A 17,367-nucleotide genomic window follows, 5' to 3' on the forward strand; every position below is an offset into this window, starting at 1 on the left:
TCTCTGGAGACGTAGAGGCTGAGGGGAGATCTGATAGAGGTTCATAAGATTATTATAGGCATAGACAGTTGACAGACAGCATCTTTTTTCCAGTGTTGAAATGTTTTTAAGGTGAGGTAATTTTAAATGATGTGATGGGCAAATGTTTTTCACAGTGGTTGGTGCCTGGAATACAGTGTCAGGGGTGGTGGTAGTAGAGGTAGAAACATTAGGAACTTCTAAAAGATGTTTAGGAAAGCAAATAAATAAGGAAAATGGGGGGACATGGACATTGGGCAGGCAGAAGGGATAGTTTAGCTGGCCATTTGGTTACTCATTTATTTGGTTTGGTACAACATTGTGGGCTGAAGGGATTTTTTTAATGCTGTACTGTTCTATATATCTATGTTCTGTGATACATCCATTCTGTCAGATGAGTTAAACTTTTGCTGATAAGGAGGAAAACATTGAAGGACCTGAGCACAAAATTTAGGCTGTTCTTTCAATTAGAATGCTTATTCAAGGCTCCCTTTGCCCTCTCTAAAAAGGTTATGTAATACCAAATACCCTCAGTGACCACCTTATCAGATACAGCTGCTTGTTAATGCAAATATCTAATCAGCCAATCACGTGGCAGCAACTCAATCGTGGTCTAAAGGTTTAGTTGCTGATCAAGCCAAAAACAATCTGAATGGGGAAGAAATATGATCCAAGTGTTTTTGACCGTGGAATGATTGCAAGTGCCAGGAGGAGGTGGTTTGACCATCTTAGAAACTGATCTACTGGGATTATCACACACAGTCTTTAGAGTTTCCAGAGAGTCAGTGGCAGTTCTGCGGGAAGAATGAGAGAGATCAAAATGGATAGACTGGCTCAAACTGACAGGAAGGTGACAGCAACTCAAGTAACCACACACATGTCCAGGAGGTGCCTAATAAAGTGGCCACTGTATAATTTCTCCCTCTGAGTCCTTTGTTAACACTAACCTCAACTAATTCCTGAGCTGGTCATCCTTTGTTCATTTGCCATTTGTTGGATCCTGCAGTGTACAATATTGATTGTTACAGTTGCCTGGGTAACAATAGATGCTGTACTTCAAAAGTATTGATTTCAAAGTGTTTTGAAATATTCTGAGATGTGAAAAAAATCTATACAAGTTGAGAAAAAGGTCAAAAACATGATACAAAGTTCTCAATGAGATTGATGTATCAAAAAGCAGCAAACTTGTTGGGTGTAACGACCTTGCCCGCCCTGGAGAAAAATGTATTCTGTTCTTTTGTAACATTAACTGGTTGGAAGTGCTGAGAATGTTTTAATGATGCTAAGATTTACACTTTTTTTTATCTTTCCTTTATTGCTGCCAGGGCGAATGATACAGGCCTTCTCTCACACAAAGATCACTTGCCTCTAACTCAGCTTGTCATTGGAGACACTAACAGAACAGGTTCTGAAGCTGCCTATAGACTTGGTTCACTCCGTTGCAATGGAGACAGTGAGTAGCACCTTTTGGAACAGCTGTACATCAGTTTTAAACAGTGGAATATATAACCCACAAGTCATAGGAGCCATTCGGCTCAAGTCTGCTGTGTTATTCCAGAGGTGATTTATTAACCCCCTGAACTTCATTTTCCAGATGGTCCCCGTAACATTACTAATCAAGAATCTATCAACTTATTTTTTGATATTAAAGATGTTCAGTGTTAGTTTTGTCCTCAGAAGGCATGGAGGGGTGCAATGGTTGTGTTGTGGACACTATTACAGATTGAGCATTGAAGTTGAGTTCAATTCCAGTATCTTTTGTAAGAAAGTTTGCAGGTTCTGCGTGTTTCTCCCAGGCGCTCGTGTTTCTCCCACAGTCCAAAGATGTAGCAATTAGTAGTGAAATGGTCATTGCAAGTTGCCCTGTGATCAGGTGAGGGTTAAATTGGTGGGTTGCTGGCACATAGCTCAGTGGGCCAGAAGAGCCTGCATCTCCAATTTTAAAAATGTAAACACATTTGGATTTACTAAAAGTCCATTTTTGAATACCATCACAAACAAGTACGTGTTAATTAGTTTAATTTTCCCAGGAATACTGGCCAGAATACAAATGGAAATTTGAGCCATGTTGTATGTGACAAATATACAAAGTAATCACTTATATACAGGCCATCATCCAACATATGGATTTAACTGTTGTTCTTAAATTGATTGTGCCCATAAATCCACAAAAATCACTTGATATGGTAACCATACCTCCACAGTGTTATACTAAATGGCACTGACAGCCCATAAAACTGATAAGAACGAACAATTTCTGAAAGTGGAGAAGGGGAAAAACTAGATTTGAAAAATGAATATACTGCATGTGTGTACATAGGACTTTTGAATTCATTGATACTATGGCAGCTCATTTGTCTGTAAACTGGGTATTATAACTCAGGGACAACCTGAAGAGATGACAGCTTCAAAAATCTAGGTCCATTGACAACTGTAGAATTAACTTCCAGAAGCTAAATTTGATACTTTTTTTGTGCTATAATAGGGAGCACATTTTAGTAACTCCAACGACAATATTGAAGTTGGTAACTAACAGAAAAAGGCAACAGAGGAATATTATTCAGACCAAACAATCTTGAGACAAAAGCATAGAGAACAAATGCCACCACACCCAACCATACTATATATGATACAGCACTAATTTGACTTGGTTAATGATTTTGAATATCTGAAGCAGATATTAACCTTATCAAAATACCTTCTAGTGTCAGACAATATGCTGTGAGAAGTTATTTCTACTGATTTTAAAACATTTTTTTAAAAAAAAATGCATCAGGACTTGCTACAAAAATTGGTCATGGCCAGAAAAGATCACCAAAACCTCTACTTTCTCAGGAGGCTGAAGAAATTTGCCACGTTCTCACTCACACCAATTTTCTTTTAAAAAACAGATCACCATAGAACACATTCTCTTGAGATGCATAATGGCTTGGTGTGGCAATTATGGACATAGCTCAGCACATCACAGAAACCAGCCTCCCTTCTACAGGCTCTGTCCATCTTTCTCACTGTCTTAGTAAAGCAGCCAGGGTAATCAAAGATCCCACCCCATCTTCTCCACTCTTCAATTGGGCAGAAGATACAAAGCCTGCAAACACATACCATAGGCTCAAGGAAGCCTTACATTACACTGTTAGACTCTTGAAAGGACCTGCTGTGCAATACAGTGGACTCTTGGCCTCACAAAGTAACTCATGTGAACTTGCACTTTTCTTGCATGGTACTTTTTTGATAACTTTTACAGTTCATTCTGCACTTGTTTTATCTATTCTAGCTCAAACCATAATGTAATGATTTTGTCTGTACAACAGTAGGCAAGACAAGATTTTCACTGTTTCTTGGTACATGTAGCAACAATGGAGCAACACAGCGACCTAGGTTCAATTCCCACCACTGTCTGTAAGAAGTTTGTATTACTCCCCATAACAGTGTGGGTTTCCTCCAGGTTCTCCAGTTACTTGCCACATTCCAAAGATGTACAGGTTAGTAGGTTAATTGATCACATGGATGCAATTGGGCTGTATGGGACCATTGGGCAAGAAGAGCATTTTACCATATTGATCTCTAAATTAAACCAAAATTAAATTGATATAAATACCAATACTTCTTTCAAAAGTTTAAAACTGCAGCCTGGATTTTGGTGTCAGGAGATTTATTGGAAGACATACAAAATACTGGAGGAACTCAGTGGGCCAGGCAGCATTTATGATTGATTAGTGATTGAGATACAGTGTAGGTTGGCCCTTCAAGCTGCTCATCAACCCTTTGATTTAAACCTAGCCTAATCATGGGACAATTTACAATGACCAATTAACGTACCAACCAGCACATCTTTGTTCTGTGGGAGGAAACCCGAGCACCTGGAGGAAACCCACATAGTCATAGGGAGAACATACAAACCCCTTCCAGGCAGCGAAAATTGAACTTGGGTTGCCTGAACTGTAAAGCAGTGTGCTAACTACTACAGCATCATGCTGCCCCATTATGATTATAATAATCACAATGATTATATGGGGGCTATGAATAAGTACTTCAAAGGGTCTGATATGATTCTACAACTCCAGAGTGAGTGCAGTGTCTTGAATAAACACTTTTAAGGCAGAGGTAGCCTCATTGTTGACTAGCAAGAAGTGAAAAGGTTAGCATGTAGACAAAACTGTAAAGTAGTTACAATCAGATCTTACTTAATGTCAGAGTAGCCTAAAGATTCATTTGTTTATACAATCTACTGTGCCTTTCAGAGATCGGAAAATTGAATGATGAGAATGGACTTAGAGAAATGGACAGTTGATGTTTTGGATTGAGGCCCTTAACTCAGCCATGCAGAAGGGTCTTGACCTGAAATGTCACTTGTTCATTTTTCTCAACAGATGCTGCTAGATCCATTGGAATTCATCCAGAATATTGGTTGTTGCTTCAGATTCTAACATCTACAGTCTCTTGCATCACCATGGTGAATTAAGTTGCCAGTGCTGTATTGTAAAGATTTTGGCAGAGTTTGTGACATAGAATTATCCCTTCCCAGTCTTATATTAGGTCAAAGTGATCAGTATTAGTAATGTCAGCATCTATAGGGAGAAGCGCTATCGATGTTTCGGGCCGAGACGTCGACAGCGCTTCTCCCTATAGATGCTGCCTAGCCTGTTGTGTTCTACCAGCATTTTGTGTGTGTTGTTGTTTGAATTTCCAGCATCTGCAGATTTCCTCGTGTTTGCTGAGTATTAGTAATGTCACTAGCTGGGCCAAGTAACTAGTCTCACCCAATAACATCACTATTGATCACATTGCAGAATTTTCATAAGTAACAAATCAAGGAAAATAAAACAAAGTATATACTTAACATCACACACAATGGAAAAACCCTAAAATATATAAGATTAAGCACGAGTTAATTATAATCTTATAATCCTGGTAGTGAAAAGATTAACATATGCATTTGAAGACACTGGGCCTGTACTCCCTAAAGAATGAGGGGTGGGGGGGGGGGGGGAGATAACTCATTGAAATCCTTCAAATATTGAAAGGCCCAGATAGACTGGATGTGAAAAGGATGTTTCCTATAGTGGGGGAATCTAGTTCCAGCGGGCACAGACTCAGAATAGAAGGACATCTCAGAACAAATGAGGAGGAATATCTTCATTGCCACAGACAGCTGTGGAGGTCACATCATTAGGTATATTAAAAGTGATGGATGATGTGTTCTTGATTAGTAAGGACATCAAAGATTATGGGAAGGAGGTAGTAGAATGGGATTGAGAGGAATTATAAACCAGCCATGATGGAATGAGTGATTATGGGAAGAAGGTAGTAGAATGGGATTGAGAGGAATTATAAACCAGCCATGATGGAATGAGTGATTATGGGAAGAAGGTAGTAGAATGGGATTGAGAGGAATTATAAACCAGCCATGATGGAATGAGTGATTATGGGAAGAAGGTAGTAGAATGGGATTGAGAGGAATTATAAACCAGCCATGATGGAATGAGTGCAGAATTGATGGTCCGATTGGCTTAATTCTGCTCTTTAATTCTCAAGTTTTTATGGTCTTAAGCTAAAATAGTATAAACATCAAAAAATAGGAACATTCCTTTAACAAGCACAGAATTCTGAAATGAGTACGCAAGGGAATATCAACCCAAAAAACTAATAGATTTCATAGATGCAATGTTATTAAGCAGCCTTTACAGATTTGTCACCATTAGAACCTTGTTTGGAATCAGAGCTGTAAAACATAAAACTTCGGTATTTTGATGCTAGACCACTTCGGAAATGCATGAAGTTGTTGACATTTCACTGATTTCTGAAGATTACATTGGAGAAAATGACAAAACAGCTGCCCGTGAAGTAGGAATTTGATGTTAACAATATCTGTGCTTCTGCATTTAACAGTCCAAGTAAGTTAACCAGAATGTGCTGTCAATTCTATAGTGCAAAGACATTGATCACTGACAATTTCAACATCACAACCATCATATTTAGGTCCAGATTTTTTTCTCATCAACATAATTTGAAATGAACAAATGTTCATTTTTTTATGCAGAGGATTCCTGTTCTGACATACATTACTGTAAAAAAAGTAATTGTCAGAACTCAGTGTTTAAGAACTTATTGACAATATGGAAAAAAGAGGACACTCTGGGTTATGAGGAATCTCTGCTATAAAGCAGACTGACCTGCTGAATATTGGTTGGGGATAAACTGAGTGACACGAAATATAGCCCTTGCTTAAGCACGATTTCTACATGAATACATTTATAAGATAAGGCTTCCGCTATTTTTGCAGGGATAATAATCTAGTTATAGCTTTCAGGTTAATATCAGTTGATAAGCAGAAGCCTAAAATGCAAGGTTAGCATTCATTTCAAGAGATCTATGATACAAAAAGTGATTCTGGAAATGAAAGATTATTATACGAGGAATGTTTGACTTTTCTGGGTCTGTACTCATTGGAATTTAGAAGGATGAGTGGGATCTCATTGAAACCTTTTGAATGTTGAAAAGTCTGGACAGTTGATATGGAAAGGATATTTCCCATTGTGGGAGAGTCCAAGACAAGAGGGCACAGTTTCAGGATAGAGGGGTGCTCATTTAAAATAGAGATGCAGAGACATTTCTTTAGCCAGAGTCCGGTGAATTTGTGGAATTTATTACCACAGGAAGCTGTGGACACCAGGTCATTGGTTGTATTTTAGAAAGAGCTTGACTGGTTCTTGATTGGACATGGCATCAAGGTTACGGGGAGAAAGCTAGAGAGCAAGGCTGAGGAGGGGAAAATAGGATCAGCCATAATTGAATGTCAGAGCAGACTCAATGGGCCAAATGGCCTAATTCTGCTCCCATGTCATATGGTCTAAACATCACCCAATCTCAGACATTTTGCCCACTAAAATCGAAGAGTAATGTTTAAGCTATAGTAGCTGTAGAAGTCATTCAACATCACATCCTTAAAGAATGGTTATCATCACTAGGGGCAAGCATTCCAATTGGATGCGTCTGTGCTGCAGAGTTTACAGCTGTGGAACCAAAGCATCAATTCTCTTCCCAGTCTTCAGATTTGCTCAATTTCCCCTTTTTTGTGATCAGCATTCACCACTCTGTCAACTTGAAGTGATTCAAACATGCAATTCTCTCGATCAGTTTAGAATTACTGAGTGGTTGTTCCTAAATTCAGTCAAATGAACTCAGATTCTAGAATTGTCCTTATCCAATCCCTGTAATCCATTACCCTCTGTAGATGAATTCAAAGTCTGTAGTTTTATTTCCTTTGTAATCTGTCCATACAACTGATTTTTCTCTCGTAATATTTGTGTGCAGAGCTTATACTACTCCCATTTTCCAACACTTATTTACTTAGAGATAGTGTAACTGGCCCTTTTGGCCCAATGAGCCACACCAACCAACCACCAATTTATTTAACACACTGGCCCAATCACAGGACAATTTACAATGACCAATTAACCGATACATCTTTTGGGCTGTGGGAAGAAACAGGAGCACCGTGGAGAACATACAAATGGTGCCAGAATTGAATTCCGAACTCTGGAATGCCGAGCTATATTAGCGCCATGTTAACTGCTACACTACCATGGCACCCACAGTAATCTGCTTCTCTTCTATGTTTTGGTGATTCAAATACTTATCCAAACACTAATTGCTAATAGTCTGTGTCAATCTGCTTGGACAATGCTTTGCAGATTCTAACCGTCTGCATGAAAAATTTATTCTTCAGATCCTCTAAGCATCTAGTCAAAGTTATCTCATGCAGTATGTAGTACTGCTACAAGGAGAAGTTTTATCTCCCCTCTATGCACTCTGTTTTAGAGACCTATCTGGTTTCCCCTCCGCCTCCTCCTCCATTTGAAAGGACATGAACCCAGCCTTTCCAGTCTCTCCTCATAATTGAGATGCTTCATCCCAGGTGACATCCTGGTGAATACCCCTTGTACCCTCTCCAGTGTATTTGCATCCTTCCAGTAGTATGATGACCAAAACTGTGCACCACTCTCCATCTGCAGCCTTATTCAGAATTTTATAGCTGTACACAGTTTTCCATCTCTTATATTGGGTACCCTGGCTAATGAAAGAAATTGTGCACCTTCACCATGATGATTCTTCTTTCAGGGTCACTGGAGCATGTACACCAAGGTCCCCCCCACCCCACAATATTCCTTGAACCTACCCGGCATGATTTATGTCAGAGGTCTATTAGTCATTCCAAAACACATCACCTCACATTATCCAGATTAAATTTCATCTTCCATTGTTCTACCTATTTTACCAACTCATCAACATAGTCCCATAGCACAAGACCATCTCAAATATGACCACCAATTTTCACGTCCTCTTCAAACCTAATTATCATACCTCCTACAGTACATTAATATCCAAGTCATTAAATGTACACTCAGTGGTCACTTTATTAGGTACAGGATGTGCCTATTTATTAATGTGCATAATAAATAGACAAGCACTGTAACCTTTACTGTACACAACTGGTCACAGGCTTCCAATCACAAACAGTTTTTCCACCATTACCCATTTATCATGCAGCCAGGTTTCTGGCATTTCTCCCTTCCTTTTTGGACCCGAGTCTCAACCTAAAACAGTGACTATTTATTCATTTTCCTAGATGCTGCCTGACCTGCTGAGTTCCTCCAGCTCAGCTCCCTGTTGTGTCCCGCTAGTGTTTTTCTCTGGATTTCTAGCACATACAGAATCTTTTGTGTTTATTATCCTGCAAAACTTTTCTAATGCAACAAATAATCTGCTGGATGAAATCAGTGGGTTGATCATCATCTGTTGGGGGAGGGGAAGGAATTATCAATTCTTTTGAATTCGACAATCTCTTTTCCTCCCATAGACTGCATGACCAGCTGAATTCCTTCAGCAGACTTAACAATTACAGCATGGAAACAGGCCATCTCGGCCCTTCTAGTCCATGCCAAACGCTTACTCTCACCTAGTCCCACCGACCTGCACTCGGCCCATAACCCTCCATTCCTTTCCCGTCCATATATCCATCTACTTTTTTTTTTAATGACAAATCAAACCTGCCTCTACCACTTCTACTGGAAGCACGTTCCACACAGCTAATACTCTGAGTAAAGTCCCCCCTCCTGTTACCGCTAAACTTCTGCCCCTTAACTCTCAACTCATGTCCACTTGTTTGAATCTCCCCTACTCTCAATGGGAAAAAGCCTATCCACATCAACTCTATCTATCCCCCTCAATTTTAAATACCTCTATCAAGTCCCCCCTCAATCTTCTATGCTCCAAAGAATAAAGATCTAACTTTTAACTTTCTCTGTAACTTAGGTGCTGAAACCCAGGTTATCCTTGTTACGATACAGCAACAATGAATATAGAATTGAGACAGGTTTTTTTAAAATAAACATATTAAACATTTATTTAAAATCAGCTCAACAAATGAAAAGTAAACAAACGAATAACTTAACCAGAAGTTAACTATTATACAGCAACTTGAATAGATCTGAAAGCAATAAAAGCAAATGCAGTTCGTAAAGCAATAAATGTAAAAGTCCAAGTGATTTTAGACAGTCAATTAGGAGAGACTTTCTTGAAGTAACAAATTCCTCGATGACATGACATTACTGCTGATCCCAGCTGAAATATGCCTTGCCCAAAGGATTTACGATGAAGGAAAGAAAAACAGCTTAAAGGAACTGATCTTTTCCTTGGCAAATAACACTGCCCCAATCCTTTCTACTCCTATAGCAGGGATTATCTCGGATGCAGGTTACTATCTCTTTGAACGAGGATTCAATAAGGTCGACCCTGTATTACCGCCGACAACACCAACTTTACCTGATCCTTCAGGTTTTCCATACTTCAGTAAATTCTTCTCTCCGACTGGACTAAAACTGGCAGCGTTGTGGCAAAACTGCTGGCAATAACCATTGAAACTTAATATAGAAAGTAAAACTCCACTTTAAAACAAAACTGCGTCATGAGGCAAATACACAGCATATGGAGTAAGTGACGAATTAAACAATGAACTGACCTGCATCACAGCAAGGCTTTCCCATTTTATACCTGTTGGGACAGGCCATCACATGACCTTTCACTAGCAGGAAAATTACATCATGTGACCTCACACTGGCAGGAAATTACATCAGCCCACCATCACAAGACCATTACATCATGGTCATAAGACAGTCACAAGATACCCATGGGGTATGTAACACCTGCACTGACTTCCAGTCAGTTTTTTTTACATTTTTAGTTTCTGATACAATTTTGTAATTCCCAGGATGCTAAGGGCTCTAACATTTTAGACCAGTCCCCCAGGGCATACCTTGTCAAATGCTTTGCTGAAGTCCACAATCAACCGGATTGTAGGAGAATGAGGGAGATTTGATAGAGGTGTATAAAATTAATGAGGGGTATAGGTAGGGCAAATACAAGTAGGCTTCCCCCCCCCCCCCAAGGTTGGGTAAGACTAGAACTTGAAGTCATGGGTTAGGGGTGAAAGGTGACATGCTTAAGGGGAACATGAGGAAGAGCTTTTTCACTCAGAGGCTAGTAAGATTGTGGAATATGCTTTCAATGAAAGTGCTGGAACCAACATTTGGTTTGATTGCAACATTTAAGAGAAATTTGGATAGGTACATGGAAAAGAGGTACATGGAAAACAAAATCCGCGATCAATTTTGATAAGATGTTTAAGATACCAGGATAAAGAAAAGATTTTGAGGGCGGCTGCCCAAGGTGCCAAAAGAAGAAAGGGTCCATTGATGATAGCAGAGAAACCAGTTCTTTTTTATCCTGATATAAGTTATAACCTTTTGAAGAGAAAGAAAGAATTTAATTCAGCAAAAAAAAAATTTTATGGGAAAAAGGTTATAAATTTTTAATGCGTCACCCAGCAACACTGATAGTTTTTCTGGAAGAGGGAAAAAAATTTTTTTCCGATTATCGAGATGCGGAGGTGTTCGCACAAAAACTTCCATCTACTCCCTAATTCAATGTAGAGACTTATAAACGTAATGGTTAAAGACGAAGATAGAGACAGTGAATGGAATTGATGGACATTTAAGGACGATACAAGGGAGAAAAGTAAAATTTTAGAAATGTTAATTGATAAGAATGTGTTTTTTTTTCTTTCCTTTTCTTATATATATACTTTTTACGTTGCGGGGGGGATGGGGAACTTTGAATCGGTTACTACGGGATTCACGTGTGTAATCATGGCGATTGCCATCACCCGTACAACAGAGGGGGGTAATGTTGTGTTTTTTTTCTTTCACAACATTAGTAGGGGGGTATTTTGTTTTTTTCCTTATACTCTATTTTTCTTTTACTTTTTTGCCTGGATGATTGGTGGGGACACACATAGCAACATGGAGACTTCTAAAAGGATTTCCCAAGATACCATGACAGTTGAAAGATTAGGTATTATTATAGATTGGAGTAACATAATTAAAAATAATGACTAACTTATTGAATTTTTTAAGTTTTAATGTTAATGGGCTTAATGGACCAGTAAAAAGAAAAAGAATTTTAACATATATTAAAAAAATGAAAATAGACATAGCTTTCTTACAAGAAACTCATTTAACGGACATAGAACATCAGAAATTAAAAAGAGACTGGGTTGGAAATGTTATTGCAGCTTCATTTAATTCAAAGGCGAGAGGAGTTGCAATATTGGTTAATAAAAACTTACCAATTAAAATACAAAATGTATTAATTGATTCGGCAGGAAGATATTTAATTATACATTGTCAAATTTTTTCAGAACTATGGACACTTATGAATATTTATGCACCAAATGAAAACGATGTAAAATTTATACAGGAGGTTTTTCTGAATTTGGCTAATGCACATGATAAAATATTAATAGGTGGAGATTTTAATTTTTGTCTAGATCCAGTTTTAGATAGATCAATAAAGGCTATTACAAAATCAAAAGTAGTAAAATTAACTCTATCATTGATGAAAGATCTAAATTTGATTGATATATGGAGAAGAATCAATCCAAAAGAAAGAGATTATTCATTTTATTCAAATAGACACAAAACATATTCAAGGATAGATTTTTTCTTATTATCAACGAATATTCAAGATAGAGTGAAAAATGTGGAATATAAAGCAAGAATATTGTCTGATCACTCTCCTTTAATAATGACAATGATTATGATAGATAAAGAGGAATCAATTTATAGATGGAGATTTAACTCAATTTTACTAAAACGACAGGATTTTTGTGATTTTATGAAAAAACAAATTCAGTTCTTTTTAGATACAAATTTACATTCAGTTGATGATAAATTCATACTGTGGGAAACAATGAAGGCATATTTGAGAGGTCAGATAATAAGTTATACTTCTAAAATTAAGAAGGAATATATGATAGAAATAGATCAACTGGAAAAAGAGATTATAAAATTAGAAAAAGAATCTCAAAGAAATATGACAGAAGAAAAACGAAGACAACTTATCAATAAGAAGTTAAAATACAATACACTCCAGACATATCGAACAGAAAAAGCAATTATGAGAACTAAACAGAGATATTATGAACTAGGTGAAAGATCACATAAGGTCCTTGCATGGCAATTAAAAACAGATCAGGTTTCCAAAACAATAAATGCAATCCGAACAAAAGTGAATGAGGTTACTTATAAGCCTCTAGAAATTAATGAGGCTTTTAAGAACTTTTATTCTGAGTTGTATAAATCAGAATCAAAAAACGATGATGCTAAGATAGAAAGATTTTTAGCACAAATAACTCTTCCAAAATTAGATATGGAAGAACAGAAGGGATTAGGTATGCCTTTTACAGTGAAGGAAGTTGAAGAAGCTCTAGGATCACTTCAAAGTAATAAATCCCCAGGAGAAGATGGTTTTCCGCCTGAATTTTATAAAAAGTTTAAAGATTTATTAATTTCTCCTTTTATGGAGTTAATACATCAAGCGGAAAGAACACATAGACTTCCAGAATCTTTTTCAACAGCTGTTTTAATAGTGTTGCCAAAAAAAGATAGAGATCTTCTAAAACCAGCATCATATAGACCTATTTCTTTATTAAATACTGATTATAAAATAATAGCAAAAATCTTATCTAATAGATTATCTAAATGTTTACCAAAATTAGTGCATATGGATCAAACAGGATTTATCAAAAATAGACAATCGGCAGATAACGTAACCCGATTAATTAGTATAATCCATTTAGCGCAAAAGAGGGAGGAAATGAGTGTGGCAGTTGCTTTAGATGCAGAAAAAGCGTTTGATAGATTGGAATGGGATTTTTTATTCAAGGTATTGGAAAAATATGGATTAGGAACACCATTTATAAGATGGATTAATGCCTTGAATACTAATCCCAAAGCTAAAGTAGTGACGAATGGTCAAATTTCGACACCATTTCAGTTAACAAGATCAACTAGGCAAGGTTGTCCATTGTCACCTGCTTTGTTTGTGTTGGCAATAGAGCCATTAGCTGAATTAATCAGAATGGATCCAGATATTAAGGGTTTTAGAGTTAATCAGGAAGAATATAAGATTAATTTATTTGCTGATGATGTTCTACTTTATTTAACAGATCCATTACATTCATTGGGTAAATTATCTTATAGACTAGAAGAATATGGGAAAATATCAGGTTATAAAGTAAATTGGGATAAAAGCGAAATTTTACCTCTTACTAATGGAGATTATAGTCAATGTCGATTAATAACTCAATTTAGATGGCCGGCAAATGGTATAAAATATTTAGGTATAAGAATTGATAATGACATAAAAAACTTATATAAATTAAACTATTTACCACTTTTTAAAAAAATTCAGGAGGATCTTGATAAATGGATGGCATTACCAATAACATTAGTAGGTAGAGTAAATACTATAAAAATGAATATATTCCCTAGACTACAATATTTATTTCAATCATTACCAATACAATTACCCCAGAAGTTTTTTCAAGAGATAAATAAATATGTGAGGAAGTTTCTTTGGAAAGGTAAGATGTCAAGAATATCGTTGGAAAAATTGACATGGAAATTTGATCTAGGAGGGTTACAACTTCCAAATTTTAAGAACTATTATAAAGCAAATCAACTTAGATTTATTGCATCTTTTTTTGAGAAAGATAAACCGGCATGGATTAGAATAGAAATGGACAAAATAGGAGAAAACGTACCAGAAGATTTTATATATAAATGGGAATCTAAATGGATACGGGAAAAGAAAGAATCTCCTATATTAAAACATTTGATTGATTTATGGAATAAGATAAATGTTGATGATGAGACAAAAAAATCTTTATTAGCAAAGAGATCTTTAATTCAAAATAGACTTATTCCTTTTACAATGGACAATCAACTTTTATATAATTGGTTTCAACAAGGGATTAAATATATAGGAGATTGTTTTGAAGGAGGTATATTAATGTCATTTGATCAACTAAAGAATAAATATAAAATATCAAATAACACTTTATTTTGTTACTTTCAATTAAGGGCTTATACAAGAGAAAAACTAGGTCAAACAATGTTATTGCCGAAATCTAAAGAAATAGAAATTTTAATTCAAAAAGGAAATATTAAAAAATTTATATCTTGTATGTATAATTTGATTCAAAACCAGGCAACTAAACAAGGAGTCCATAAGTCAAGACAAAAATGGGAAAGTGATTTGAATATTAAAATTGAAGAAACAAATTGGTCAAGACTGTGTCTTGACAGTATGACAAATACAATAAATGTTCGGTTAAGATTAGTGCAATATAATTTTTTACATCAATTATATATTACACCACAAAAAATAAATAAATTAAATCCAACTTTATCTGATCAGTGTTTCCGATGTAACCAAGAAACTGGTACATTTTTACATTCTACATGGTCTTGCTCTAAAATTCAACCTTTTTGGACAAATTTAAGACTTTTATTGGAACAAATTACGGGAATAAAACTCCCTCATAATCCAATATTACTTTTACTAGGTGATATTGAAGGGACAAAACCAAAACTCAAACTTAATAAATATCAGAAAGAATTTATAAAAACTGCGCTGGCTGTAGCCAAAAAGGCTATTGCAATTACTTGGAAATCAGATACATATTTAAGTATAGATTGTTGGAAAAAAGAAATCTATGGCTGTATTCCATTAGAAAAAATTACTTATAACTTAAGAGATAAATATGAAACATTTTTGAAAATCTGGGGCCCTTATTTACAAAAGACAGGATTAAATATATAGGTGCTCTGAAGAGAAAATTAATGGCTACTTGGGGAAAGAAATAAATATATATACTAAAGTTATTAAGAACTCCATGGAGCATGTGGAGACCTACCAACAACCAGGCACTCTTTCTTTCTTTCTTTTCTTTCTTTCTTAATTTTTTTTATATAGGGTAGTTAGGGGGGAGGGATTAAGGGGAGGGGGGAAGGGTCACATATCTTTTTTTCTTCACTTGTAACTATTTAAAAATTTAAATAAAATTTAGAAAAAAAAAAAAAAAAAAAAAAAAAAAAAAAAAAAAAAGAAAAGAGGGATATGGAGGGCTATGGTTAAGGTGCAAGTCAATGGGACTAGGCAGATTAAATATTTGCCATGAACTAGATGGGCTGAAAAACCTGTTTGTGCTGTAGTACTATGACTCTGACTGTGCTCCTCTCAAATTAATCAGAAAAAAAGAAATCAACTTAATTTGTCAGAAGGCATTTTTGCTCTGTACAGCAGATGGATAAACTACAATATAAACTGTGGCATTTTAGAGTTCAAGTTCAATTTCAAGTTCATTGTCTTTCAACCATGCATATGCATGCCATTGAACAAAATTCCTCCAGGCCAGGATGCACAATACATACAACTCACACATAAAATAATATTATCACTAGTAAATTAACAAATTGTTACAAGAATATCCCCTTGTAATAATGATCAGGGAGGCACAGAGAGAATCCCTAAGTATTGATAAGTACCTTTGTTGTCTCAATGGAAGAACACATGAACTTACACAACCAGTGTGTGATGCACCATCAATAACTCACTCGGAGACATAAGAAGCGAGGTATTGGCTTTTATTGACTGGAAGAATGAACAACACTACATCCTGGAGAATGAGGCCGGGCATCAGGCCTCAATCGCCTTTATACAGGGGTCTGTGGGAGGAGCCACAGGAGCAGTCCAGACAGGTATATGTAGTTCACCACAGTGTGCATACCCAAGTGTTCCCTGACCTTCCACAAGCAGGGAAAGAATAGACAGTATTATACCAGTTAAATAGGAGTTCCTTCAGCTCACCACATATTCTTTGTAGTCCTATTTCACATCTCCACATATCTGTGGAGCACCTCACACCCACAATAATTGATCTTCTACTGAGCTATCACTGTCAACATACTTGAAGCACCTGTTTTATATTCATTCCTGACCAATTCAAAAATTACATTCCAATGTCATTGGCTGAAGCTCATGTGTCTGACCTTGAGCACCTTTTCATTGGCTCTGCTCTGGGCCAGCATTTATTTATTACCCTATCCCAACAAGTGATAACTGGTAATTTATGGCTGTTTGTTCTCAATCAGCAACTAGATTGAACTACTCAGAACAAATTAAGGCACCAACAATCAAAAACCTGCATATTATATCCAACCAAAGAACACCTCACAAATAACTTCTTATTTGGAAATTATCTCTAGTTCAGCAATTTGCCTGAGGCATATCTGTATCAATTTTAAAACACAGATCAAGCCAAGTGAGTAACTCATAAAACTGAGGATACAGTCTCTTTATAAAATGGCAGCCTCTATCTCCTCCCTCATTGCAGAAACAAAGGCAATTGGTTTGTCTGTGTCCACTGTCCTTGATTTATTTGAATTCACTGATTTACAGACTCTAGTTCTTGCTGGCCAACAAAATAAAATGTAGGTTTTTATAAATAAAACAGCAGATGCATTTTAAGTTTAAAGGAAACCGTAGCAACTAAAAGTATTGTCAACCAAATGCAAACATAAAGCTTAGTAGCAACTTTCATGTCATTACATCATCACTATTAAAGTGAGCCCCAACTCAATGTCAGTGGTTGTGAATTAGGCATATATTAAGATTCAATTGCAACAATAAGATACATTTGCAACACAAGTTAAAAAGTAAAGTTTACTATTTGGTATTGTAAAAAGTGAAAGAATAAACTTTCTGTTTTTAAAAACAATCGGAAAATAATTAATGTCTTAGAAGGCTGCAGTACTTAGAAAGTTCAATGGGTCTCAAGGCCAGCACCCTCTGAAATACAGGCTGGGTCTGTGAGTTGATTAAGAGCTTCATACGCTCAGTATGTTGAAGAATGAGTCTGACTCTAAGTTTCATGATGCCATCCTG

At 36.4% G+C, this 17,367-nt stretch overlaps 1 protein-coding gene across 3 annotated transcripts in view; it reads left to right on the plus strand.

Moving 5' to 3' along the window:
* Window positions 1-17,367, plus strand: part of LOC140714304 (contactin-associated protein-like 5) — a 1,942,527-nt gene that overhangs the window by 1,258,323 nt on the left and 666,837 nt on the right. For all 3 annotated transcript variants that reach the window (XM_073025413.1, XM_073025423.1, XM_073025434.1), the window contains one exon: window positions 1,344-1,471. In XM_073025413.1, coding sequence (XP_072881514.1) covers window positions 1,344-1,471 — 128 coding nt within the window. The remainder of the gene's footprint in view (window positions 1-1,343; window positions 1,472-17,367) is intronic.

This window comes from Hemitrygon akajei, chromosome 2 (genome assembly GCF_048418815.1).
Source record: "Hemitrygon akajei chromosome 2, sHemAka1.3, whole genome shotgun sequence".
Classification (NCBI taxonomy): Eukaryota; Metazoa; Chordata; class Chondrichthyes; order Myliobatiformes; family Dasyatidae; genus Hemitrygon; species Hemitrygon akajei.